The sequence below is a fragment of the Physella acuta genome, unplaced genomic scaffold (assembly GCF_028476545.2).
Source record: "Physella acuta isolate Inbredline_101_S28 unplaced genomic scaffold, ASM2847654v3 ptg000243l, whole genome shotgun sequence".
In the NCBI taxonomy this organism is placed as follows: Eukaryota; Metazoa; Mollusca; class Gastropoda; family Physidae; genus Physella; species Physella acuta.
The window spans coordinates 853,790-878,825 of NW_026731762.1; the positions used below are offsets into that span (position 1 = coordinate 853,790).

The following is a 25,036-nucleotide window of genomic DNA, read 5'->3' on the forward strand; positions in this document are numbered from 1 at the left end:
TTTACATGTTTAAGGCACCAATGGAAAAAATTCAGGCCCCGCGCGGACGGTTGGCTCTAGGCTCTGCCTGTCCAGTTCAGGTGGGGGATAATCCACTAACGGCTTCCATGGCCAACCCCCCCCCCCCCCCCCCCCACACACACACACACACATCCCCACATTTCATTACATTAATATGGGCTCAATAACTCTATGGATATCTCTACTATTAAGTGGAGTAAAACTGGCCCTGTATGTGCCCCCAATTAGTTGAAAGAAAGCTCTACTCAGAATTAAAATACAATACTTTAACTTTGACACTATTTAACGCATGCTCCTCCTATTCATAAAAATCAATATGGGCACAATTATTCTGAATGATATCACTACAATGTATCGAAAACAATTTGTTGATGCTTATTCCTGAGCTTGTCCTTACAGTGTATCAAAAACAATATTGTCATTATTATTCTTAAGTATGCTCATATAATGCATGAAAATGAATAAATTCTAAAGGATGCCCCTACAATTTAACACACAAAAAAAGTATGGACATTATTACACTACAAAATGGCCATATATTGCACCAAAGATGCCCCACAGATTTATAATAATAATAATATGGGCATAATTACCCGTTGGATGCCCTTAAAATCAGTGTTTCTTCCAGACTTTTTCTCCGGGGATGCACTTGAAATTTTCGGGGTGGGGGGCGGTAGGCTTTCTTCGGGGATCACCCCCCCCCCCCCCCCCGAAGAGATGCCTGGAAGAAACTCTGCTTAAAATGTATCATAATGAGCATTTCCATAAAAGCTTTAGAGAGGCCCCAATGTTAACAATGATGATTGGTGTAATTACTGTTGCATGCCCTTCGAATGTATTACATAAATATAAGCATAATTACTTTCAAGATGCCCCTACAATATATAAAATGACGATGTGCATATTTACTGTATGTGTGCCTTTAAATGTATAATATAATAAAGTGAAGTCGGCATATTACTAGATGCTCATAAAATATATTATTATAAATATGCGAATAATTACTTTAAAGATGCCCCTACAGTGTATAAAAATAGATATGGATATAATTACTCGACGGATGTCCTTGAAAATGAGTATAACGAATGATTATGGGCATAATTAATGTATGGATGCCCTTCAAAAGTATTTTAATTAGGGGTCATCCATAAATGACGTCACGCTTTTTTGACGATTTTTACCTCACCCCCTCCCCTCCGTCACATGTAGTCACAAAAAGCCAGACCCCCCCCCTAAAATGACGTCACATTTCAGCCTACAAACCCCCTCAAAATTGCTGTAGAATTTTTCTTATAACATTAATATTTTTCCAAAAATCTTGTCGGAACTCTGTCAACATAGAGTATTTTGATCAACTCCTGTTACAATATATTAAAACCGTTTTCTAAAACGCGAAATAACGGCTAAAACTCGTTTTCTAACATTGCTTTTTTATAATGCAAAAGTGTGACGTCACACCATCTAACCCCTCCTCCCCCTATCACACACCGTCACAAAATTACGGACCCCCCTCCCCCTACGAGTGTGACATCATTTATGGATGACCCCTTAATAAGCATAATTACATAAAAGATACCCTTACCGTGTAAGCATTATGATTATGGGTTAAATACTCTATGGGTGCCCACAAAATGTATTATAATGAATATCGGCATAATATACTTTATAGATGCTTTTGGGCAAAACTTCTCTAAAATGTGCCCCTACCTAAATTGTACCTACAATATCAGGTAAACTATTTAACTGAAAACCACGTTTATTGGTGGAATATCAATGCCTATATACTGTCCTTCATGACGCCCCTTCCTCCATCGAAATTGTGCGACGCCGACAATACGATAATTATATCTCAGTACCATTGATAGATTATAGTAAATAATGATTTGGATGATTTCGGTAAATTAATAATTTTGTCAGGAAATGGATGAATCCTCAAAATGACACAACATAACAAAACTTTTAACTTTCTACCCAAAAACAAATAAATAAATAAATCACTCTGTTGACCCCCCCCCCCTCTGCTCTCCTCCCACGCCATTTAGTGTTAATTTTGTTATATTAAGACATCCGACCACTTAACGACAAAGTCAAGATTAGCGTTTATCAAGTCACCAACTGTCTACTTCAGGTATCCCGCCTGCTCACTAAAAACGTCTTCATCGGTCCGAATACAATAGGGTATCTCATTGCGTGTTTTCCCAAATTTACATCCCATGTCAGGTCAGGTGCTAATTCGCGACCGCCATCTCCATTCACATCAGGTCAAATGCGAGGCGACCGTACTCTTCACACAAGGGAGGTGTGACACTAATGTCTTTCTTTAGAATAACAGTATGTACCAGTTCGGGAGGGGGGGGGGACGACGACGACGACTCATTAACATCAACCGTGGCCTCAGTTTTTCTCACTTGAATTCAGCAACGAATATTTAAGTTTACAAACTAATTCAGACAGCAATGACGGTGCTGAAGCGAGGGGCCACTTATAGTTTGAGAGTATCTAGCATCACCCATCTCTTTAAAGAGTTGACGTTTTGACCAAGTGGTTTAGAGCAGTGGCGTGCAGAGCTATGTTGATACCCGGGGCCAACCCAAGGGAAGATATCACCATACATTATATATATATATATAAATAAATAATTTTATTTATATATATATATATATATATATATATATATATATATATATATATATATATATATATATATATATACATGAGTGGGCTGTTCTAAATTTACGAACAAAGAGGTATTTTATTTTGCAAGCGCGGTTTTATTTTAGAACACCAATAACAAAACCTGAAGTGCGAGTTTAAGTAAGGCCAATTAATCATTTATTTAGTAAGGACATTTGGGTCAGCAGATGTGAACATAATGTTGCTTTGGAATTGTTCCTAATGTGAAATCTTATCCATTTTTTTTTCTTTGTTGAAAAATATTTAAAAAAAAAAATTCCTTTCAAAATATATTAAATTTGCCAATACAGTTTTTAATGACAACTATTCGACACTTCTTCTGTAGGCCTAAGCTAACTTTAATAATAATTTGTTTTGGAGTTGTATTTCCTGAATTTGCGATAGATGGCTAAATTGGTCTGTTCCGTTTCCGGAGTGAATGATAGCGAATTATGAGGGTATGAGTAAAACTATCAAAATATGATCATTTGTGAAGAGTGTATAGCCTTTAAAGTATATTTATTTGTTGTTGCAACATAACTTTAAAATTACACTGTATGTTTTATTATATTATTAAAAAAGAAGCGTTAATTTTTCTTGTGTAACTTAGCCAGTCTTGATTCTGTTTTGTGAGAGAGGTTCAAGTTTTTGACTTGCTGTCTTGTGTTGTACAGTTGCGAGTTTACTTTGTTGTTGTTCCCTGATAATGAATAATGTGTTATTTATTACTCTTCTGGTAGATCTAGTTCTGTGATAATGATGACACAATTAGATCTATCTAATACACAATTTATTTGTATAAAATGTACTTAATTATAGGGACAAAGAACCTATCTGTTAAACTAATGTCCAATTGAAATTACATTTGATTTTGAAAGAGCAAACTTGAAGTGATTTTTCAACTTTTAATTTAACCAGATCTAGATTCTGGATCTAATAATAGTTAGGCCTAATATTAGAAATAACTAGGTCTATCTCAGATACCATCAGATACTATTTGAACTGTACTTTAAATAAAGGACTTGATCTAAATTTTAAAATAGGCCCCTATTCTATTGTATTATTATTAGCTAAGGAGGTTAATTTAAGTTATTTAAGTAGGCACTATCTTTGTTTCTTAATCTATTAGGCAGAATACTGTTGGTAGGCCATGAAATAAGTTAGGCTTCAAGTAGAAACAGGTATCAAGAACTGACCTGTAATATAATGCTTATGCAAGCTTGTTTTTTGTTATGGTTATTGGTCTTACGTCACTGTTGTTTTATGTAGATGTAGACAGTGGTATCATTAGGTCGTTATCAACTGATGCAGCACCCACCCCTTCAAGAAAAAATTCATATCCATCTAGGCTAGGCTATAAGCCTATAGGGACTATTATATAATACCACTTACACATGTGTATCTAGTAAGAACACATTTATTTAAACATCTTTTGTTCTGGATGTGTTTAAAGTTTTCCAAGCCACACACTTTTTTAATGTACAAGTAGATGTTTTATAGTGACCAAAAAGATTTTTTCAATGTTTGAATCAGGTTGAAGCTCTTTATTTTGTATTATGGGTATACTAAAGTTTTAATAAAAATCATTGGGTGTTGGGAAATTGTGAGACGCGAAAAGCTAAATGGCGAGGCGGTAAACTTTACAATTTTGCGAAAACAAATTTTGTTTCATGTTTTTTTTTCTAGTTATAAACTAAAGATGATATATCATGAATGTTGTGTTCTTTTTTTTTTTAGTCTAATTTGATTTTGTATCAAACAATCTTAACATCCTCTGACTGCCGCTCTCGTTTTCTTGTCAGCGGGAGAAAAATCCCGATAGACGGGTCAGTGCAAGTTCATAAAGAGAATATTATTTTAGACTATATTTTAAAAATCTATATCTAGATATTCAAAATTCGAAACATTCTGATGTTTTCTAATCTGCGCGAGAAAAAAAAACGCAGTTTGGGGTGTCGGTAGGCTATATACATTTCAAACTGTCCCACTTTTACTCATTAACTCTACATCGTGACTTACTAAGCGCGACCTTAATATCATAATGCCTTGTTTTTTCGAGGGGAAACAACAGTTCTTAAAGAAGCTAAAAATAGTTGGGAAGCTAAAGATAGATTGTCAGTGCTGTTTTATCTCAAAACGTGACAAACTAATTTAAAATCACCATGTTATTTGTAAATTAGCCTATTTAATGCTAATATATCTAAACATCAGAATATTGATTTAGCTTTTGTTTTGAAAACACTTGTTCAGTGTTTAAAAAAGGCCTCATTGAAAAATAATAATTTCTGAATTAAATGCAAGTCTCTTTATCATTATCTTTACTTCTGTGTCCACGACACATGGGGCAGCTACAGAAAGCTCTTTCCACTTTGCTGGTCAATAGCAACTTTCTTAGCAGTTCCTCAAGATAGTCCAGCTCTTGTTTTTGCTTTTAATTTCTTTGTAGTCTTGATTTGAATTAATAGATTTAGCAAGAGTAGTAGTGTTTTCATTCATCTCAATTGAGATCTCACCTTGAGATGAAATCAATATAAAAATATAAAATAAAAAGGTCTAACCATGTCAGATCACAGGTCTTTTCTAGTCTGCTGCTATGATATAGATTAATAATTGAGTTAATAAAAAACTTGTTACTCAAACATTGCAGATGAATAACTTAAGTGGAAAAATGAAAATCTTTACATCTGAAAACTGACCAATACAATTTATGTTATGCAAGCTTATTTTTATTATGGCTTCTGGTGTTCATTCTGTCTCAATGGAAAATAATAATTCTAAAAGCTGTCATTGCAAAATAAGAATATTTAAATAATTTGGGCCTATTTAAAACAAATGTTTTTTTTATATCACTGTGATATCACAGTGATCTATGGTAATAGACTTAAGATTTTTGACATGTTAAAAATACATTTATGAACCTAAAGTCCAACAGTAAACTTTAAAGATCCAGCTATTATGTTTTGAAATATTAATTTACACAAATAATATAGAATTATGCTAACATGACCCTGTCATCTTATTTAAGAAAACATTCAATAGGTTATAACTATTGAACATTAACACAGTATTTTTGCACTCCAAAACCAAATGAATCTGAATTAGCTAATCTAAACTTAATAGCAAAAAATGTTGTTAGTATAATACTCATTTCAGAAATAATAGTACCTATAGGTGGCTTTAACAGAATATTTTATAACTGTTAGTTTTAATTTTACCTCTGTCAACAATGATAATGAAATGATTACATTTCATTTAAAACATTTAAAATAAAAAAGGAAACTTTTTAAATATGATAATTTGGACTACTTTTCAAATCTTAGTTCTTAGTTGCTCACACAGGATTTTCCTACTTTCTGTGTGCTTTAGTTTGTTACATCTATTGTTTATGTAGTTATCTGCCATGCTGTTTTTATAACATTTCTGTAACTTTAACATTTCAGATTCTTGTTTGACGAAGAGAAACATATTCTCTTCTATTCATCATTTCATCATTTAACATGTTTCGTCCAGATAAAGAGCTTACATCAGGGGTATGTTTAATTGAACAAATTTCTTAACAACTTAAAATTTTATATATTTCTTATCGGTTGTTCCTTTGCTGCTGCTTAATTTATTTGACTAAAAAAGAAAACCCTACCGAACAGTATACATACATATTAACGTTATGCTTGAAATAGGTAGCTATTATTTAATAATTGATGTGTAGTTGAAAATTAATCTAAATAGTATTGCATATTTTTTTATTAAATCTTTTTACCATCTGGATTTTAAAAAGTTACTTTTGTATTGGTTTGTACAAATAAATTATCAAGTACATAAAATTATTAAAATATTATTTTTTTTTTAAGATGATGGCATCACAGTCCCCATCACAAATGGCAGGTTTTACTGCTGGCACAAATTTTTATGGTCAAGGTATGTGATTTTTTAAATTTAGGTTATTACAATGGAAACTCTTTGATTGATTATTAAATGCCCTATTATTTTATAATAAATAAAAAAACAGCTGATTATAAATTAATCTTTACATGCTTCCAGGCACCCTGCCATTACCCCAGAGAGCAATAGGAGGTAACCACTTTCGAAGTGGGAATAGTGCAGGCCACATTACACCAACCAGTATGAATCCTGGCTTTTCCATGGGTCTTCAGCAACAGCAACAACCTCAGCAACAGCAACATTCTCCTAACAGTTTAGCTGCCATTGGTCCTCGAAGTGTTTTAGGGGCACAAAGTCAAGCCAATCAAGCCAGTTTAGCAAGTTTGCAGAAGCGGGCTTTCAAGTAAGAATTTATAAATTTAATCTTTGTTTTATAAAAATTGCGTGTAATTTAAGAATAACAAAGCAAATATTTGTTTTGTTTTTATGTCATGGTTATTAAGTCTTACTTATAGATAATGTGCAAGTAATGTAAAGCTAGATAAATATATATGTATTATTTTAATGCTTTCAGTTCAGGGCCAATGCAAAATTTTGCATCTAGTTATGGTTTTGGTGGCACACGTTCACGTAAGTATAAAATATTTTTAAAAGTAGTGAATACTGTTGTACATTGAATAATGAAATGAAATTTCTTTAAAAATGTAAACTAAACCACATTCATGTTTGAAAAATATTGTAGGTTTACCTAAAGCTTATGTGGAAATTTTTTTCAGACGACTCCCATCCGGCAATAGATTTGTCAGATTTTCCAATATTGAGTAGTAGATCTTCGGCAACTCCAAATCCTATGCCATCGACACGAAATTACGGTGAGAGTTGTTATTTTACCATTCTTAGACATTTATCCATTAGTAAAGTTCTAAATATAATTTTCATTTTTACCTAATTTTAAATTATTAGAAAATTTAAATTTATTGTTTAAATTAGAATTTAAATAATGTAATTATTGCTAAACTATATTTATTAATTTACTATTGTTTATTTATAACCACCCTGCTTGGAAAAAATCTTTACTTCCATGTCCTGGTATGGCAGTGAAGATTTTTGTGTGCTTTCATTTATGCCTAAACTGTTTTATCTGTTTTTTGTCATTAAGTCCAACCGGTATCTTCCGCAGTGGGAATGGTGAGTAAACCAGCCCCAGACTCTGCGCCAGAATTTAATATAACACAAGAAGAATTCCCTGCTCTTCCAGGAGCTCAGAGTAAGTGCTTTATTCTGTAATATCTATTTTAAAATTTTTTTGTAAATTTATTTTTTATTAATTGTTAAAGAATGATAAATATTTGTTTTCTAACTAAAAAAAAGATGTTCTATAATAGTTCAATTCTTTTTTTTTCTACAGATCCATCTGTGCAATCAGGAGATGTAAGAAATGTTAGTATTAAGGTTCTTAGGTTAATTGTTAGACCTTAAAGATTTCGGATTGATCAAAAACCATCAGGCTTTCTATACATTACATGTTTTTTTTCAAAAACAATAATAAACATAACTGTTTCTGAATTACAATTGTTTTTTAAGGGTAATGGTGCTGTTGTTGGGGATCAGTTGTCTAAAGATGCTTCCAAAGACGGAAAACAAACATTAACACCAAAACGGGGAATTCAGACACATCCAGATGGTAAAACTGGTTTTATTATTTTTCCTAATTATTTGTGAATTTCTTTATTTTGATATATACAATGTTTATTTTGTATGTCCAAAACAAGTTTCACTGTTTAATTTGTATTTATTCATCAATTGAAATGTCTAGGTACGATATCCAACATACCTTCTGGTATGGTCATGGATCAGTTTGGAATCGTAGGACTATTGTCTTTCATTAGGGCAGCAGACCAAGATGTCAACATGGTCGCTTTGGCACCTGGAATAGACCTGACGACATTAGGTTTAAATTTAAATTCACCTGAGTAAGTTCATGACAGTTTTTAGCTGTGTTATACTAGCAAAAAATTAATTAAGTTCTGACAAGCACCTTTGTTTTTTAAGGGTTATTATTTAATACTTTTTTTTTTAGGAATCTCTACAGTATGTTTCAGTCTCCTTTTGCAGAAACAGCTTGTCGGCCGCAAGATATTGGTAAGAATTTTTAAATGAAAAGTAATCAATAAGAAAACATCTTTATTTTCCCACTTCTGTGCTAAGGCTGATTTGATTAATACACCATTTGACATTAGTTAAATTTTTTGTTCCTCCAGATTATCATGTACCAGCTGAGTATCTTACGAATATGTTTATCAGAGACAAGGTAAGTGCTGTTGAAATTTGTTTTTTATTTGTCTCTTGTTAAAAAACTGCCTTTGTAGAAAAAATGAATTAGTTGTGTAAGTTGTATTTAATATTGATTTTTACATACATCTAAAGTCAACCAAAATTGTTTTTTTTCAGCTAGCACCAATCAAATTGAACCGTTACAGTGAAGATCTTCTGTTTTATCTCTTCTATATGAATGGTGGAGATGTGTTGCAACTAGCAGCAGCAGCTGAACTGTAAGTGTACATAGGTATAGGAATTGATATTATAAGTCTATTCATTTTTCTATTAAAAAACCCAGATTATTAATTCTTATTACCAGTAATGTTATACTTGAATGTTGTTGTAAAGATTTAGAAATAAATTTTAAAAGATGGGCTATCAGTTCCTACACTTTATTATCTAATGAAGTTTATAGTGCATTTTTTTTTAAATTTCAGCTATAACCGAGACTGGAGGTATCATAAAGAAGAACGAGTTTGGTTAACTCGAGCACCACAGTGTGAAGTTTACAATAAAACACAAACGTCAGAAAGAGGCACATATTTGTTTTTTGATGCAAATCAGTGGAGAAAAGTTGCAAAAGATTTTCATCTAGAGTATGATAAATTAGAAGAAAGACCAGTAATACCCAATTAGCTTGTTATAGTAAATAAAACTTCTCACTTAAAAGTTATATAAGTCATTAGATTGTTTTTAGGAAAATGACCTGTAGGAATATTTGCTGAATCCTGAGCTATTTGTTCTCTCTTAGTTTAGAAACACCTTTTTATAACATTTGCATTTTGTTACAATGGAACCATTTTATACACAGTTCTGTTTTTGTAGCTTATTTCTAGACAAATTATAATTTTTTTAAAGAATAATAGAAAGAAAAAAAATCTTTGGTTAAAATAAAAGTTGTAGGATTCAGTAAGTTATACCTCTAACCACACATGAGGTCTTCAAAAAAGTAGTCTAAACACTGTTCTGAGTGTAGCTGAAATTTCTGCATTCATACTTGAAACAGTTTTAACAACTGTAGTCCAACTTTGTTATACTGCCACCACCTTTGTAAGGTTTGTGGAGCATTGAATTTGTTGACAATGCTAGGCCTGCTCCTTTTCTTATTGATGCTGTTACTTTTCGATGTAGCTATTGTTACAAGACAATAGTGTCTGACCATTGTTGACTTGCTGGATATATAACGGAACTTTGATTAGTGTAAATGACTTAGAATTTTTTTTTTCAATGTAAGATAATGTTTATAAGAATGAAAATGTGTGCATGAAGTGAAAATGGATGAGAAGAATACAAATTATATGTTGTCTGTAAACTGGCTTTTGTTGTTTGTTTTTTAAAAAATATTTTATATTTTGGATGAGAATTAAGATCTATAGTCACTCCAGGAATTTATTCCTAGTGTTTATTTTAATATTACTGCATTTAAAAATAAAGGGCGATCGATCTCCCCTAATCTTTCTCAAATATTCTTATATAACAGTACGTGAAATAGCAACTAACGATATTAGACATGATTTTTAATCAATTTTTAAATACTGAAACTTAAAAATACAATCTCGTTAAAAAAAAAAAAATTGCGCAACAAGTGAACAGCAATGTGTGTATAATAATAGTACAGAATATTAGTACTTTATAAATTCATATGCATTTTATGAGAAATCGGAAATAGCATAAAGTACTACTTCTGGTAAACGGAAATGTCTCAAAATTTGATAGAATGCAAAAAATTATAACTTCTATTTATATTTGAAATTTCGTCTATCTGAAACTACTCACGTTATAGCCTTTTGAAAAACCCAAAGAAGAATAAGTTTCGGTTACCAGAAATTGCTGTAAAGTTGATACAGAACTACAAATTTGGTATAATCCTTATATATCAAATTTCATCAACTTAGCTGTAATGGTACTCAAGTTATCATGTTCACGGACATAAACACACTCAGGCATACAGACAAAATTGCAATTTTTTTTCACGATTACAATACTTAACTTTAATACAAGAAAGTAAAAAGGCAAGGATTGACATTTTAATTTCAAGCTTTGATCTTATTCTTCAAACTCATATTTTTTCTTACAAAGCAAAATAAAAAAATTGCAAATACAGTGGGATTTAATTAATAAAACTCAGGTTGTACTTTCTAATACAACCATCTCTGCATGAGGTATAAATGAAGTTACCATCGCATGATACTCTGTATATGGGGTCACAGTCAGAACCAGTTAATTCTGTAGTTGTCTCCCATCTTTCATTGAAGTGAAAACAAGAACCATCACCTAGATAAAATGAACAAAATAAATGAAACTTCATGGTTAGAGGCCTCAAACTATGAACCTGAATACAAGCTACATCTAGGAATTGTTATATAATACATGAGCTTGGTCTATTGTTTTGATTGTGCTGTGAAAATATTCACTGTCACTGGAAAAATACACCACTAACAATGGGTTTCTTTCTTGTTAGAACTTCCTATTTTAACTTCAAATATTTCTGATGTAACAGAAATAGAGATGAAATTGCTGTTAAAAGGAAGTTAAAGCACTAACCTGTAGATACAAAACAGCCTCCTTTATGACTCAACAATGACAAAATGGGGCCTCTGGATTCCTTCCATGATAGCAGGGGAGAACTAAAAATTGAAACATTTATAAATGACCTTGACATTATATGATTTGATTCACTTGATGTGCATTATGCTGTGAACATGGCTGTCAATTATTTTCCGTGAAATGTGTAATATACTAAAAGATGTTGAACAATCACACTAATTAGAGCAATCAGTGGAGTGACAAATGATCAAATTGTTAGCAGCCAAAATTATTTAAAATGGCCATGTTCCGGTAAATTAAATCAAAACCTTTGATTTTTTTAAAAAGTTTCACGTTTCCTGTTATGTAAACATCATCTTAGATAAAAGGGGAGGAAGCATTTTTCTCCGAAGGTTTTAAAGATGAAAGAGAAATATAAGGAAAAGTCACTAATTTTTGCCTAACCTTGTGTTTCTCAAGTCTAGAATATGCACTAGTCCTTCTTGAGTGCCACAAGCAGCATACATTTCTGACACAAACGCACATGTGTTGACAGCTGAATCACATTGCAGGGTGAATATCTGTTGACATATATCATTGTCATACTGACTGGTTATAATTACAGAGAAAAATGAAGATATACCATAATTAATTCATTCATGATTATGTCCAGTGTATTGGAACATTTAAAAATAACAATTGATAATTCTTTATAATTCTTTTTTAAAAAGCCAGACAGAAAATGATAGGTGATGTTATATTAGTTATAATTATCTGAAACATAGGTATGTAAATATAGAATACATTTTAATAATAAGAATTTTATGCTTTATTTTGAAGAAGGCTAACAGTGGATTTATTAATTATGTAATTTGATTAGCAATCAACAGCATAGATTGACAAAGCTTGCCATGCCAATGGTTGTGCTTTATTCTCCAACAATTACTGGTAAACTGAATTACGCTGAATGTAACTGTTAAAATAGTATCTTCACACCTGGTTTCGCGATGCAAGTCCAAATCCTTGAATTGTACCATTTTCACACCCCAGAAGCAACATTTTCCCCTCTGTTCCAACTTCTCTGTCACCTTTTAATACAAAAGTAATTAATCTTACTTTGGAAAAACATTACAGAACATTATATTTTATACAATACGGAAAGGCTTATAAATAAAAAATGTGTTATTTCACAAGTTATATTTAGCAGAGTATAGAAATCCTATAAATACAATTTTTAGAAATTTCAGACAAATAATATATTGTCGAATTAACGAAGGTGTTATTCTTACATAAATTTTTTACTAAAAAGCATACTTTGTGAAACTCTTTCCCCCAGATTGATTGAGTTTTCAGGGATATCAAGAGAACAGCAATTTACATCGCCTCCTATGTCAGTAAAAGTGTCTAGGCAAGCTTGTTGTCCAACATCCCATAGCTTAGCTGTACCATCTCGACTTGTTGTGATAACATTTCTGCCTCTTTCTACAATTTGAGTATCTAATATTGCTGCATTGGAAAAAAGATGTTGCATGTCATGATATAACAATTTTTCTGAAGAGAAATAATTTAAATGAACACATCAATATTCATAAAATCCTACTAGTTGTTATAATAATTTAATTGATTACTTCCAAAATTTAGATGAACTACATACTGCACATAATAGCAACTCTTATCCTAAATTCTAAGTCCTTTACCTGCTTTGTGGCCAGTGATTGTGGCTGCACAACTACCATTTTCCGCAGACCATACTTTCACCATTGTATCTGCACCAGCAGACAACAACACAATCCCAGACGGGAAGAATTTACATGTGTAAACATCTCCAACATGACCTTGTAGATCTCTCTAAACAAAGAAGAAATAAGGCTGGTTGTGTAACAACTTATTCCAGCAATTCTCTCAGAAATTCAAGAGAGTTAACTCCATTAAAAAAATGAATCAAGACAAGAACATTCAAAAACAAAATTAATAATTAGCAAAATTACCCTAATTTCTCCATCACTGGTTTGCCAAATTTTTAACTTGCCTTCAGAATCACATGAGACACCTAAACCTCCTGATGATGTGTCCACGCAAGAGACCTATTATCAATTACACATATAGAATAATATCTTTGACATAAATCTAGCTGGAATTTTTTGTAATAACTAGAATACTTTAAAATAGATTTTCTTAAAAAACATATTATGTTTAAAAAAAAAAATCTTGTAAAAATGCCCCCTCATTTAATAAGAAGCATGAGAGGTTGCCTTAACAAACAAAAAATTACCTGTTTTCTGGCAGAATGGATACTTGAAAAAGTTAACACTGGAGCAACAAACTTTCTGGAGAGAGTGGCATTTTCCCCATTGTATGTGATTATGACACTTTTCTACCAAATGAAATAAGCAACAAATCAAATATAAAGTAGGCAGCATTGGCATAGCCCTGTTTCACTAAACATTACCATGCAATATTATGTGTGAAAACATGTGGAATATATCAAAACAAGTAAAAATTCAAATTTAAAAATATTCTTTTAAAGATAGAAAAATATTGTTTTTAATCCATAAAAACAGAGTTTCTTTTCAAATACAAAAGATTCTATTACATGAACCTTTAAAAGCTTCTTTCTGTATTTTTAAAATGTATAAAAGATCTGGAAACCTTTGTTATGTCAGAGATTACAAATTCCTCATCTTTGGTTGTTAAATACAGCAACCCTTCATTTGAAACACCATGCCCGACAACTTCAGAATACTCACTAGGAGGAGCTAAAATAGAGTTTTTAAAAGTCTTTTCTTCAAGTCTTATAAAAACATAAAAAAGATTTCATCTGGACTAAATAATAAATAAAACAAATATATAAACCTTTACAATAACAAGCTTTTAAATGCACACAAAAAAAATAACAAAAAAAATATGTTGCATATTTAAATAAAAGTTTTTAAAGCTTGTTATTATAAAGGTTTTTAAATTTGTTTTATTTTCCACTTTTTAGTCATTCGTTCCAAATGAAGTTGACACTGCATAAGCTATGACTAAAAATATTTGTGTTAAACCCGACCAGTAGCTTGTGATCTCTATATGACAGTTTTCTGCACCTACTTTGTTCGTGGTCGATGCTTGGGTGTGAAATCAGTCAACCCTGACAAACAGTTCACCCTCAGTGGTTAGCTGATTGAGCTATCACTAGCATTTTATCTCATTATCTCCCCTTTTTTGATTGAATATAGTAATTTTTAAATAAAATGTTAATGACTAATCTAAATAAAGCAACAATTAATAATTGTAAAGTTTATTTACCTGATGTTTTATAAGTTAGCCATGCTTTTCCATTTCTTTCCCTATATGTGTTTTAAAAAAAGGGTATCATAATATATCATGAGAAATAATATCTTGAAAACTGTACTTATCTGTATAATACATTTAAAATTAACATAAATATCTTTTGTTTTTTTATCTTTTTTTTTTTTGTTTTTTTTATGCATTTTTTAATTTACATAAAAATGCTTGCAAAATGCATCATTATTGTCCATAGTGCAGCATTTGACTCTTTTTTTTTTGGTTAAAAAGAGCAGGATTTGTTGAAAGCTAAACTAAACTGTATACCCAGTGTTTAGTATGGTGATTTAGTACAATTTAGAAAGGTAGGTAGGGGTATGCTGTGATATGAATGGAACACAAAAAAAACAACAGGAAAATGAAGATGCATGTTAACTACTAGCTAGCTGAATGTAAAAATTTATTAAAAACTCCAGAATTTAAGTTGATGAAGTTTTTTATTTTTATATTTTAAAAGCTTAGGTTAAATGTTTTAAAAAGCATTTAAAATATTAAAATGATAAATGTTTGTTTTCTAGATTTTTAGTATTTTATGTAGTAAATAGTAAATTGGACATGTCACTATGGTCTAGTATGGACTATGGACTGTTGTGTTTCAACACAACTGTAACTTTAAACTTCATAGCTAACTAATCTAGTTGCCATAGTTCTAAGCACTAGACTAGCTTGGGTATCAAAATTGATAATTTACTTAGAAAATTGATTATCATAATAAATATTAATAAACGATAGTACTTAAGTTAGCGAAGATTGAAGGTAGTGAAGTAACAGTCACTCTATCTAATATCCTATCTAATACTATCTACTAATATTATCTAGATCTATTTTGGATTTTCTATTGAGAATTGAGAATGAAGGAAGAGTGGAAGATTGGGTAATCTATCGTTTTAGGTACGTTAAAATCGGCCGAGGCTAGTAATGTGCGACAAAGTTGCCTCCTTGTTAACGCTTTAATAGAAGTAAATTGTGATATGTTTGTGTCAAATGATATAGATAATTGAAAGATAAACAAAAATCAATGGCTTAATATATCAATAGGCCCTATAGCCTATAGGCCAGAAATTAACTTTAAACAGCAGTGTTTGCGAACAAGATTTGCTATATATAAACAGCAGCCATTTGTAAAATAGAGTGGCTTCCCCTGAATCTCCCGCTATAAGTTTACCAAAAAAACTTAAACAAGATGTCTGCTAAAGTAAACGAGCTTAGTTGCATCTGATGAAAACATCACTAGTCTTCATTTATTACTGAAAAGTTTTAATACAATTGTTTAAAAACAGGTACATGAATAAAACTTTGAAACATATTTGTAACTTTTAAAACATAAATCTTCCTAAAAATGTGAAATAATTACTAAAATTTAATGAGGCACCTTCTTTTCACATTACTAGATCTAGCCTCGGCCGATTTTACGTCACAGATTTACAGAAGATTGTGCCGTAGGTGAGTCAGTTGCGCATTCACACAGAGTTCACTGTGTCTTCAAAAATATAAAAGCCTGGTGTAATACTTGGTTAAAACGTTCAACTCCCATTTCGTAAATGAGAAATAGCTTACCTCAAAGCTTGCTCCCAGTCACTTTGTAAGATAAGCCTGTCACAGGGGGATGCCATTTTCCTTTTGCATCGCAATTGTGAAAGTGAAAGTAGAAAACCCGAAAATGTTTTACGACTTATTTTAATATTTTGTTATTTCAGTAAATGTAAAGGTCGATATTTCTAGATCTACCAATAATTCTGTTTGAGTACATACATTAGCTCTCTTTAGAAATATTAAAATAATCATAATATTACGTAAATAATTGCAGCTTTCAAACGTGCATTTTATTTATTTATTCATTTATTTATATTAGCGACATTGTAGATGTATACAACTTGTAAACCGGAAACGTACAGAACAACAAACACTGGTATTAGTATTATTATTGTTTTGGAAAGAATAATCTGTTAGAGTTAGGAGAAAGGAGTCGTAACCAAAAGATAAAAAGTTTGTTTTCTTAGGTAATTAAATTTGTCTTTAAAATTTTGATATTATTAGTATGTTTGATAGATTACTTTTTTACAACCTTTTTTTTTTTATTTTTGATTGCTGGAGCTATGAATTCTGTCTGTGGAGTCTGTGGGTTTTTTTTTATTGCCAAAAAAAAAAGGGAGGCCAAATAGATCTAGATCTAGATCTAGATCTAGTTGAAGTTATCAAGACAGTTAGTGCTGGTATTTTAAAATAGTTTTATTTCAGTGTTGAAAGAAAAATACACTTGATTGGTAAATTAATATAAACAGTAAATACTAATAACTAAAAAACAGTGCCAAAAACAAGCCACAAAGTGCAAGGGTAGGGTATGGTCACTGTATGCATAAATTTAATGAATAAGTAGGCCTGATAAAAGTAAATACAGAGTAACTACGTGTCTCACAGAGCGTGGCCCGTAACAAAGTGACTACGCATCTCGCAGGTTGGATTTGCCATCTTGTGATTGAAAATGCTGACTTTTTCCATTTCCAACACATCCGGTGTGGTTGAGTCAACAGTGTGCCAGCTGTAGACTGTAGTTCATAGACCTGGAGCTCTGAGTTCGAACCTGGGGTTGGCACGTCCGATTCTGGTTCTTTTTTAAATTTTATTTAAAACATGACGTGTTATTCTTTTTTTTTAAAATAAAATTTCCAAACATGGTCACTGGCGTGATTGATTGCTTACGTTTACTATCACGTGAGTGAAAAATCCCACCACGGTCGGCAGGTCACTATGAGTTCAGCAGGCCTAAAGCAAACGTCATAGAATGAACACAAGTTCACGAGATCGTCTGTGTCTTCACTTCTCTCTTCGCCCCCCCCCTCCCCTCTCAAGCAAATTTCAAGTTTTTAAGTTCACAATTTAATTAGTCACCTTTCCTTCACATTACCAACCTATGCCGATTTTACATACTTAAAAACATTAGAGCTAGGACCTTAGAAATGTGTTATGCTACATGGGGATCGAGGGAGTTGGAAGGGAGCTAAGACATGTACCAAGCATACATTTTGTATTTCTAAAAAAAAAAATAATGAATGATTGCTTCATTTTTGTTAGCATTGGAGTTAATGTAGGGGACAGGTTGAACTTTATGACATAATTCTGTGTGATTTTATTCACAGCAGACTTAGACTTCCTTTAGTTCCTAAACTATGGTTTGAGTGCAACTTTTATATACCCTTTTCTGGCTTTTGTTCAGATTGTGTGGAGGTGCTGAGCACTCACCATGTGGTCGCTCAAAAGAAAAATTGAAAGAGAAATAAAGGCAAGTGAATTAATATTTCTCCTTACTTCATAAACTGCCAAATTAACAAGTTTTGCAGAGTCTGAAAAAGCTCCTAAGTTTAAATATAGTACAAATGATTTTTTCAGGACAATGGCCAAATTCGCTTTCAGCGTTCAGAGCAAGTAACAGCAGAACTGGTCAGTCGTTTGGCCCTTGAGAAGGAGCTTGAGGTAAATAAAAAAAAATTGTTTTTAGTCATAAAATATTTGTGTATACCAATTTGATTTTGTTATGATTTTATACATCTAACAACAATTACTTATTTCCTTCTTATTTGCACATTAGGGCCATGGGGGTTGTGTGAACTGTTTGGAGTGGAATGAAAGTGGCAGGTTTGTACCAATTTTTTTAGCATACATTAAAACGAATTTATTTGTCTCATGTTTAAACTTCCATTTTAAGAGCTCTTTGTCAGCTGAATAAATAATAATATTTTGGTTCAGCATCCTGGCAAGTGGCTCAGATGACCTCCATGTCATTCTCTGGAACCCTTTCAAGCACAAAATTATTTCCAAAGTCAGGACAGGTCACCAAGGAAATATCTTTTCAGTGAAGGTATGAATGCTTACACTACTCTGTTTAAATTGTGTTTTACATATAATACTGCTATAAATAATCCAGTGATATACCTTTTAAGTATTATCTTGATTGTGAAAGAGTTTCCTACTTTTAAACATTTCAAACAAACTAATCACACTACCTTCTTGATTAGTGTAGACTTAAAAATATTGTTCCTTGATGTTATTGGCATCAGAAATGTTACACAGCAACAACCAGTAAAATATATACACATCCTACCATTAAATACAATTTTGAAACTGTATTGTATTAAAGACTTTAAAGTAATCAACTCAGTTATTTGCAGCCTATATTAGTTCCTTCTAGGCCATTGATAGCAGTTGTATATTCCTTTTTATTTAGTATATTTTTGCTATAACGCTGGGCTTTAAACGGATATTTTCATTTCAACAGTTTTTACCCCATTCAAATGATTCCCTTATGGTTACTGGTGCGGCAGATCAACGTATCAATGTTCATGATTTGAATCGAAATGAAACAACACATGTGTTCACGTATCACCTTGGTAGAGTCAAACGTATAGCCACAGCACCCAACATACCGTTTATTTTCTGGAGTGCTGCAGAAGATGGCACTATTATGTATGTTAATAAAAATTAAAGTTAAATCATTCTTCAGAGCAATGTTCTAGTTGTACATTGTTTTAGTGTAGCAATATCCAGTTATTTAGTAATGTTGGATATTAATATTGCTATTGAATTTGATTAAAAAGTAATGAATATTTTGGCTAATCGTTGCAGGCAGTTTGATTTACGTTGCACGAGCACCACAACAACAGCTCCCAACAACATCCTGATAAACCTGAATGCCCACATGGGCCAGTACGCCGAGGCAAAGTGTCTGGCCATCAACCCACTGAGGCCTGAAATGCTGGCTGTTGGTGCCAATGATCCGTACATCAGAGTCTATGACCGCAGGATGCTCAGCTGCAGTAGCATGCGTATCCCGGGGGACAACTCCAGCAGGTTTGTAACGTATTAGTGGCTGCAAATGACCTCCCCTGTTAGCTCTGGGGTCACTCATTGCTGAGTGGAGCTATCATGTGGTGGGAAGGAAGAAGCATCAAGTAAGAGACAATATCTTACACACTGGCGATGCAGCCTGAATAGTTTACACAGAGCCAGCCTCCAACTTGGTTGTATATGTTTTTATATCATCATTTTATAGTAATATGTCAATTTTTTAACTTCCATAATCAACATCAGTTAAATCTTTTAATTATCTAGTAATAATTGTGTACTTGATAGATATTAAATAATGCTTAAACTGTGTAAAGGAGTTTAGTGATGTGTTGATGACTTAAAACAACTTTACCTGTAGGTACCCTTGGGATCATCCACATCTAGAGGACATAGAGGGAGAAAACTACTCAATCCCTGATGGGTGTGCTCAGTATTACATTGCTGGTAGGAATTTGTTCCATCTTAAACTTGGATTGAAAATTATACTTTGGTTGGTCTCCAGCATTTTGACGCAATTATTTTGTTATAGGGCACTTGCCTCAAAAGCAGCAGGACTACAAGAAGAGGTACCGCACCTTAGCCTCTACTTTCCTCACCTTTGGCCCAGACGGATCTGAACTTCTTGCCAACTTGGGTGGGGAGCAAATTTACCTGTTTGATGTCAACAAAAAGCTGCGGCCAAGACGTTTTGACCTCTCTATTCTGGGTACCAATGGCATCTCCAAAGGTATTTCACTTATAAAAATCTTTTATTTTCATTAATTTGAGCGCTTTATTTATTAATTTAATTTTTGAGTCAACTCCTTTAAATAATTTACCCCTTCCTGGCTGTTTATAGAAAGAAGTTTTAATTAAATATTCTGATCTGCAGAGAACCTGACCAGCGCAAGCAATGGTTATAATCTTCATGCCAATGGAACCAACGGAGTTTGTCGCCCCTCCTCATCCAATACTCCCAACACCAGATCCTCACATTCACTGTTTCCAGAAAATGAAAAAGCCTGTGATCGTTCTGGTGAACTTCCAAATAAAAGGTAAACATAGAAAGCAAGTGCTTTCCCTTTAAATACAATGACACCTACATCAGACATCTCAATTCATGTTCTTTATCAGCATACAACAATCTAATTACAGTATGATTAATTGTTATGTTGTAGGCTGTTCTTATTCTCCCTAAAATTATGAGCTTACTAAGTGTATTAGTTTTTTAAATATTAACGTAAGCCAGAATTGACATATACAAAACATACACATTTGTTTTAAAAAATTGACTGAAAGTATTTTTTTGCATGACTTATTTTATTAATGTATTGTATTGTATTACCACTAATTTTTAAAATAAATTATCCAGTAACTTAATATAACTTTGTTTCATGCTTGAGGTCTCACTGTTCTATATGAACACCTTCTATAAAATATTCTACAACATTAGGTTCAGGTTGTCTGGATGGCTTCTGTCAGTGGTTTATGTCCTAGTGGGATGGTAGGTTTAACACAACATTTTTGTCTTTATATTTCAGACACAAGGGAGAGCCCAAACAGCTAAGTCCATTGGTGGAGAATTTGAAAAAACAAGCCAACGCTTTGTTTGAGAAAGAAGAGTACAAGCAGTCCATAGACGTCTACAACCAGGCCATAGCCTCCTGCAGCACTGCTGCTGTTTTGTATGGCAATAGAGCTGCAGCCTACTTGAAAAGAAAATGGTGAGTCTCCCACTTAAACTTACTTAAAGTGAAATACCCATTTACTCATGGCAATCCTTAAGATGAAGTAGAACTTATGTTTTGCTTAGTAAGGATTGTGTGAGCAGCACTGTGTCCAGCCACTTTGATAATCTCATACCTGGATCAGGTAGCCATCAGTGGGCTACCACTTGTCTTCACTTGGCTACACTGTCCACATTATTTTGAAGTTTTTTACTAGTTTTAAAATTTATTAGCATAAAAATCTGTAAAAATTAACTCTAGCTCTACACCAAACCCTACTCTGTTCTGAATTGCAAACCCTTAATCAAACCTTGCATTAAATAAAGTTCTCTAAGTGAGTCACATTTTTTTCCAAATCGGGAATGTTAATTTAGTAAAACAATTTTTTTTTACTTAGGGATGGAGATCTGTATGCTGCTCTGCGTGACTGTTATCAGGCTTTGACCTTAGACCCTCATCATATGAAAGCTCATTTCCGATTGGCTCGCTGTTTCCATGAACTCTCTTGGAGTCAAGAAGCTTTTGAATGTCTCAATCATTTTAAGCACCGTTTTCCTGATTATGCTAAAAACCATGCCTGTGAAACACTGGACAGGGAAATCAAAGGTGCCATATTCTCTCAACGGGAAGGTTTGTACTTTTTTGTATTTAAAATATAATAAACACATGGAATAATTAATTATAATTTAATAAACAAGGTCGTACCCTAAATCATAATAATTTTATTGGCTATAAACATTTGAGCTCTTCTTTCAGATTTGAAAGAAAATAAAGAAAAGCCCGAAGATGGGATGAGGCATCCCAGTCCTAGACATGAATCGGAACAGGAAAAAGAGCTTCAAAAGAGTGCTTGTGACTACACACAAAGGTTTTGTGGCCACTGTAACACAACAACAGATATTAAAGAGGCCAACTTTTTTGGCAGGTAATTTGCCAGTTTTTTTAAACTCATTTATAGTACACAAAGTAAATATGTACAGTTCAAAAAATTTTTAGTTTTAGTCACACACCTTTTGTTTTTTAAATTAAAAGAGCCAATTTTGTCTGTTAAAATCAATTAATCTGAGAAGAGGATGTAAATAAAATTAATTAAAATTTGTGCTAGATATAAGCAATGCACTGTTTACTGAACTCCAATGTAAAATGTCTGAACAAAGTTCTCTCTTTCAGCAATGGTCAGTACATTGTGGCAGGATCAGATGATGGATCGTTCTTCATCTGGGATAAACTGACCAACAACATAATGCGAGTCATGCGAGGTGATGAGTCCATTGTCAACTGTTTGCAGCCACACCCAAGTACCTGTCTTTTAGCTACCAGTGGCATTGACCCAGTGGTCAGATTATGGAGCCCAGGACCTGAGGTAACTTAATTCCTTCCCAAATGTAAACAGGACTGTAGAGCTGTCTTAGACAAAACATGATTTTACATCTTGTCATAGCAACATTTACTAATAAGGGAAGGAGGTCAAATTACTTACACTAGGGAAAGTAAAGGCTATTGGGCATACTGCTGACAACAGTATCCGTTCATGTGCTGATGTCACTAAAACAAACTCTACTTCATCTGCCTCCTGGACAATAAGGTTTGAAAGGGTACTTTAGTTTACTTTATAGCACCAAATTCAATTATAAATACGTTTTTTTTTCAGTATACTTGACAGATCATTTCAAGAAATTTTATCATATATTTTCAAATTGCCATTAACTGTTTCATAAAATGTATCACCAGGATGGAACTAAAAATGAAAGGGAAATAAACAGTGACGATGCAGCTCTTGCCAATCAGAAAAGAATGAACACAGACCCTTTAGAGGTTATGTTGACAAACATGGGCTACCGGATAACCAGCTTCCTGGATGTGGATGAGGAGGAAGGAAATCCAGTTTATGGACCAGCCAACTGCAGGACCACCTGAGCTGTATGAAAGGTTTGTTTGAATGGTCTGACTGTGTTTTGGATGCTATTGATGGTGCCACTCATTTAGATGTAAAATACAAAGGTTTCATGTACTCATTTAATCTACAGTACGCTGTCCTTGGTGGGACCGTGTGGTCGAAAGCTAGGGCTGCTAGCCCAAAGGTTCTTGCCAGTGAAATGTTGTCATGCCTCTTATTACTAATTTACCAAATAACATCCCATTTAAACATACCCAGTTGTTTTATCTGTGTGATGTCTTGTAATTGGGGCAGATATGATCATTTTCTCTTTCATTTACTTCATAATGTTATATTAATTCTTTAGAGAAGTATTGTTATATTGTAATCAAAATTGGAAAAAAGTTACTATTTGATTAAGCAAGTTTTATAACAAATGTATTAAGTATAGTAACTAGCTAGTAAAGTAACTAGCTGTTGAATTCAAATGGGATGGATACGTCTTCCAATTCACTACATTTTGATTAATACAGCAAATCAATAAGCAATTAGTTTTTCTGGTCTTCATGGTATCTTTAAAAACTGCTTTCAATGTTGTTGCTTTGAAGTTGAATATTTTGTTCTTAAGTTTTAATAATAGAAAAGATTATTCCATTTTTTTAACTATTTAAAATACAATGAAAAAACTTTGAAGTGAATAAGAAATCTGTTTTATCCAGAATGTCTATGTGATATTTTCATGCTTTTTTTAAGTAATTAAAAATAAGTTTAAGAACCTCAGATTTTTAAAGATAGGTTGTTATGACCTGAAAAAAACACATAGGCCTAATTGTCCGATCATCGTTTGTATGAAGACTTTGAGGCATTGCATTGTCAGCTTTTTTATCAGGCCAAAACAAATGCTTTTAGGTCCATTCAGTATACATGCCTTTTACAATGAAAAGGCAAAGTTAATGTTCATCACCATGCCAAATAAACCAAGGAAGTTCATATTTCATTTAAAATAATGCTTATATATTTTTTTAAAATATTTGTTTTTATTTGTTAATTTTGTACCAGGTAAAAGGAAACATTTCAGTTCATTTTTGTATTATTTATTGCAGTATTGATTTGGCTGTGAAGTGTATAATTGTCATTTTAAAATTTCTTTTGTAAATTACAATTTTTTTTTCCTTTAAGTTCATTAAACAAAGGTAAAAAGTTGAAATTGTTCTCCCCCAGTAAAAGTTCAGCAATACGGAACAGCTGTGTTTTACTGTTTTGCCCTGTGTGGATTTACTGTGATTAATTTAAATAAATTGTCAGTGTATTGTATCACTAACATTTAGCTGGATTTGCAGCATTTCTAGTCTAATATATTGCACTTTTTCAGTATCCAGCCATATGACAAAGAAAGGTCATGAAGACTTAATTTCAACTTAATATTGCAGCTTTTTTTAGTTTATCTTGAAACAGAAATAAGCAAGTATGAAAACATTGTGGATATATTGTAGTAATCTGTTGGATCTCACTTCTCCTGAAAGGTGACAGGGTACTATATGAACCTCTGAAGAAAAAATCACACAGAAACTGACTTTATACCACTGAATTATATTAAGTCTTTGTTGTATTATAGTAACTATGCTATGCAACGAGTTCTTGTTAAAATGGTTCTAAGTGTAACTACTAAATCTCATTATTTGAACTTTTTAATACTTATATTAACTGTTAAAAATATGTAAATACCACAAATTAATAGCATACTGTATAAAATGTGTTGTCCTCATGAGTTTATTTTCTTGATCAAGTATTGTTTTTCATCATTGCTCTTCAATTTTTTACACAGAGAAATAAAACATTTCTAGATAAAAATGTTGATTAAATTGAA

The 25,036-nt window shown here is 32.5% G+C and overlaps 3 protein-coding genes across 11 annotated transcripts; 2 read left to right on the top strand and 1 right to left on the bottom strand.

Moving 5' to 3' along the window:
* The first annotated feature begins 3,026 nt into the window (after positions 1-3,026).
* LOC131938434 (CCR4-NOT transcription complex subunit 2) lies at positions 3,027-10,218 on the top strand. 8 transcript variants are annotated; one of them, XM_059296454.1, is made up of 14 exons: positions 3,027-3,152; positions 6,135-6,224; positions 6,543-6,609; positions 6,733-6,976; positions 7,148-7,203; positions 7,350-7,445; positions 7,733-7,840; positions 7,982-8,013; positions 8,158-8,257; positions 8,390-8,546; positions 8,654-8,715; positions 8,814-8,884; positions 9,025-9,125; positions 9,330-10,218. In XM_059296454.1, exons 2-14 carry the CDS (start codon positions 6,192-6,194, stop codon positions 9,526-9,528), a joined length of 1,326 nt encoding a protein of 441 aa, XP_059152437.1. In that variant the 5' UTR covers positions 3,027-3,152; positions 6,135-6,191; the 3' UTR covers positions 9,529-10,218. The 8 variants fall into 8 exon arrangements, with proteins under 8 accessions (XP_059152437.1, XP_059152441.1, XP_059152443.1 ...); XM_059296458.1 differs by having other exon boundaries at positions 7,982-8,004; XM_059296460.1 differs by having other exon boundaries at positions 7,754-7,840.
* Positions 10,219-10,903: 685 nt separating this feature from the next.
* LOC131938385 (proteasomal ATPase-associated factor 1) lies at positions 10,904-16,381 on the bottom strand. Its single transcript, XM_059296383.1, has 11 exons — positions 16,303-16,381; positions 14,707-14,747; positions 14,068-14,174; positions 13,691-13,792; positions 13,407-13,502; positions 13,116-13,266; positions 12,733-12,924; positions 12,415-12,506; positions 11,884-11,999; positions 11,437-11,519; positions 10,904-11,166 (listed from the first exon to the last, which is right to left on the bottom strand). Exons 1-11 carry the CDS (start codon positions 16,356-16,358, stop codon positions 11,003-11,005), a joined length of 1,200 nt encoding a protein of 399 aa, XP_059152366.1. The 5' UTR covers positions 16,359-16,381; the 3' UTR covers positions 10,904-11,002.
* A 256-nt stretch (positions 16,382-16,637) lies between these two features.
* Positions 16,638-24,551, top strand: LOC131938428 (WD and tetratricopeptide repeats protein 1). 2 transcript variants are annotated; one of them, XM_059296446.1, is made up of 16 exons: positions 16,638-16,745; positions 17,960-18,025; positions 18,133-18,216; positions 18,332-18,378; positions 18,490-18,601; positions 19,019-19,206; positions 19,366-19,590; positions 19,946-20,031; positions 20,117-20,314; positions 20,459-20,621; positions 21,108-21,290; positions 21,691-21,923; positions 22,050-22,218; positions 22,464-22,656; positions 23,025-23,222; positions 23,321-24,551. In XM_059296446.1, the coding sequence occupies exons 2-15, from the start codon at positions 17,987-17,989 to the stop codon at positions 23,208-23,210; spliced, it is 2,106 nt and encodes a 701-aa protein (XP_059152429.1). In that variant the 5' UTR covers positions 16,638-16,745; positions 17,960-17,986; the 3' UTR covers positions 23,211-23,222; positions 23,321-24,551. The 2 variants fall into 2 exon arrangements, with proteins under 2 accessions (XP_059152429.1, XP_059152428.1); XM_059296445.1 differs by having other exon boundaries at positions 23,025-24,551.
* The last annotated feature ends 485 nt before the right edge of the window (positions 24,552-25,036 follow it).

What these genes read in the sequence shown, in the direction of transcription:
- LOC131938428 (XM_059296445.1), top strand. Translation starts at nt 17,987, where the DNA reads ATGTGGTCGCTCAAAAGAAAAATTGAAAGAGAAATAAAG. An exon ending in AAATTGAAAGAGAAATAAAG is followed by an intron (nt 18,026 to 18,132) that starts GCAAGTGAATTA and finishes TGATTTTTTCAG; the next exon opens with GACAATGGCCAAATTCGCTT. An exon ending in CCCTTGAGAAGGAGCTTGAG is followed by an intron (nt 18,217 to 18,331) that starts GTAAATAAAAAA and finishes TTTGCACATTAG; the next exon opens with GGCCATGGGGGTTGTGTGAA.
- LOC131938385 (XM_059296383.1), bottom strand. Translation starts at nt 16,358, where the DNA reads ATGGCATCCCCCTGTGACAGGCTTATCTTACAAAGTGACTGGGAGCAA. An exon ending in GCTAACTTATAAAACATCAG is followed by an intron (nt 14,175 to 14,706) that starts GTAAATAAACTT and finishes ACTCTATTTTAG; the next exon opens with CTCCTCCTAGTGAGTATTCT. An exon ending in AGGCTGTTTTGTATCTACAG is followed by an intron (nt 11,167 to 11,436) that starts GTTAGTGCTTTA and finishes CATTTTATCTAG; the next exon opens with GTGATGGTTCTTGTTTTCAC.
- LOC131938434 (XM_059296454.1), top strand. Translation starts at nt 6,192, where the DNA reads ATGTTTCGTCCAGATAAAGAGCTTACATCAGGG. An exon ending in TTGCAGAAGCGGGCTTTCAA is followed by an intron (nt 6,977 to 7,147) that starts GTAAGAATTTAT and finishes TAATGCTTTCAG; the next exon opens with TTCAGGGCCAATGCAAAATT. An exon ending in ATATGTTTATCAGAGACAAG is followed by an intron (nt 8,885 to 9,024) that starts GTAAGTGCTGTT and finishes GTTTTTTTTCAG; the next exon opens with CTAGCACCAATCAAATTGAA.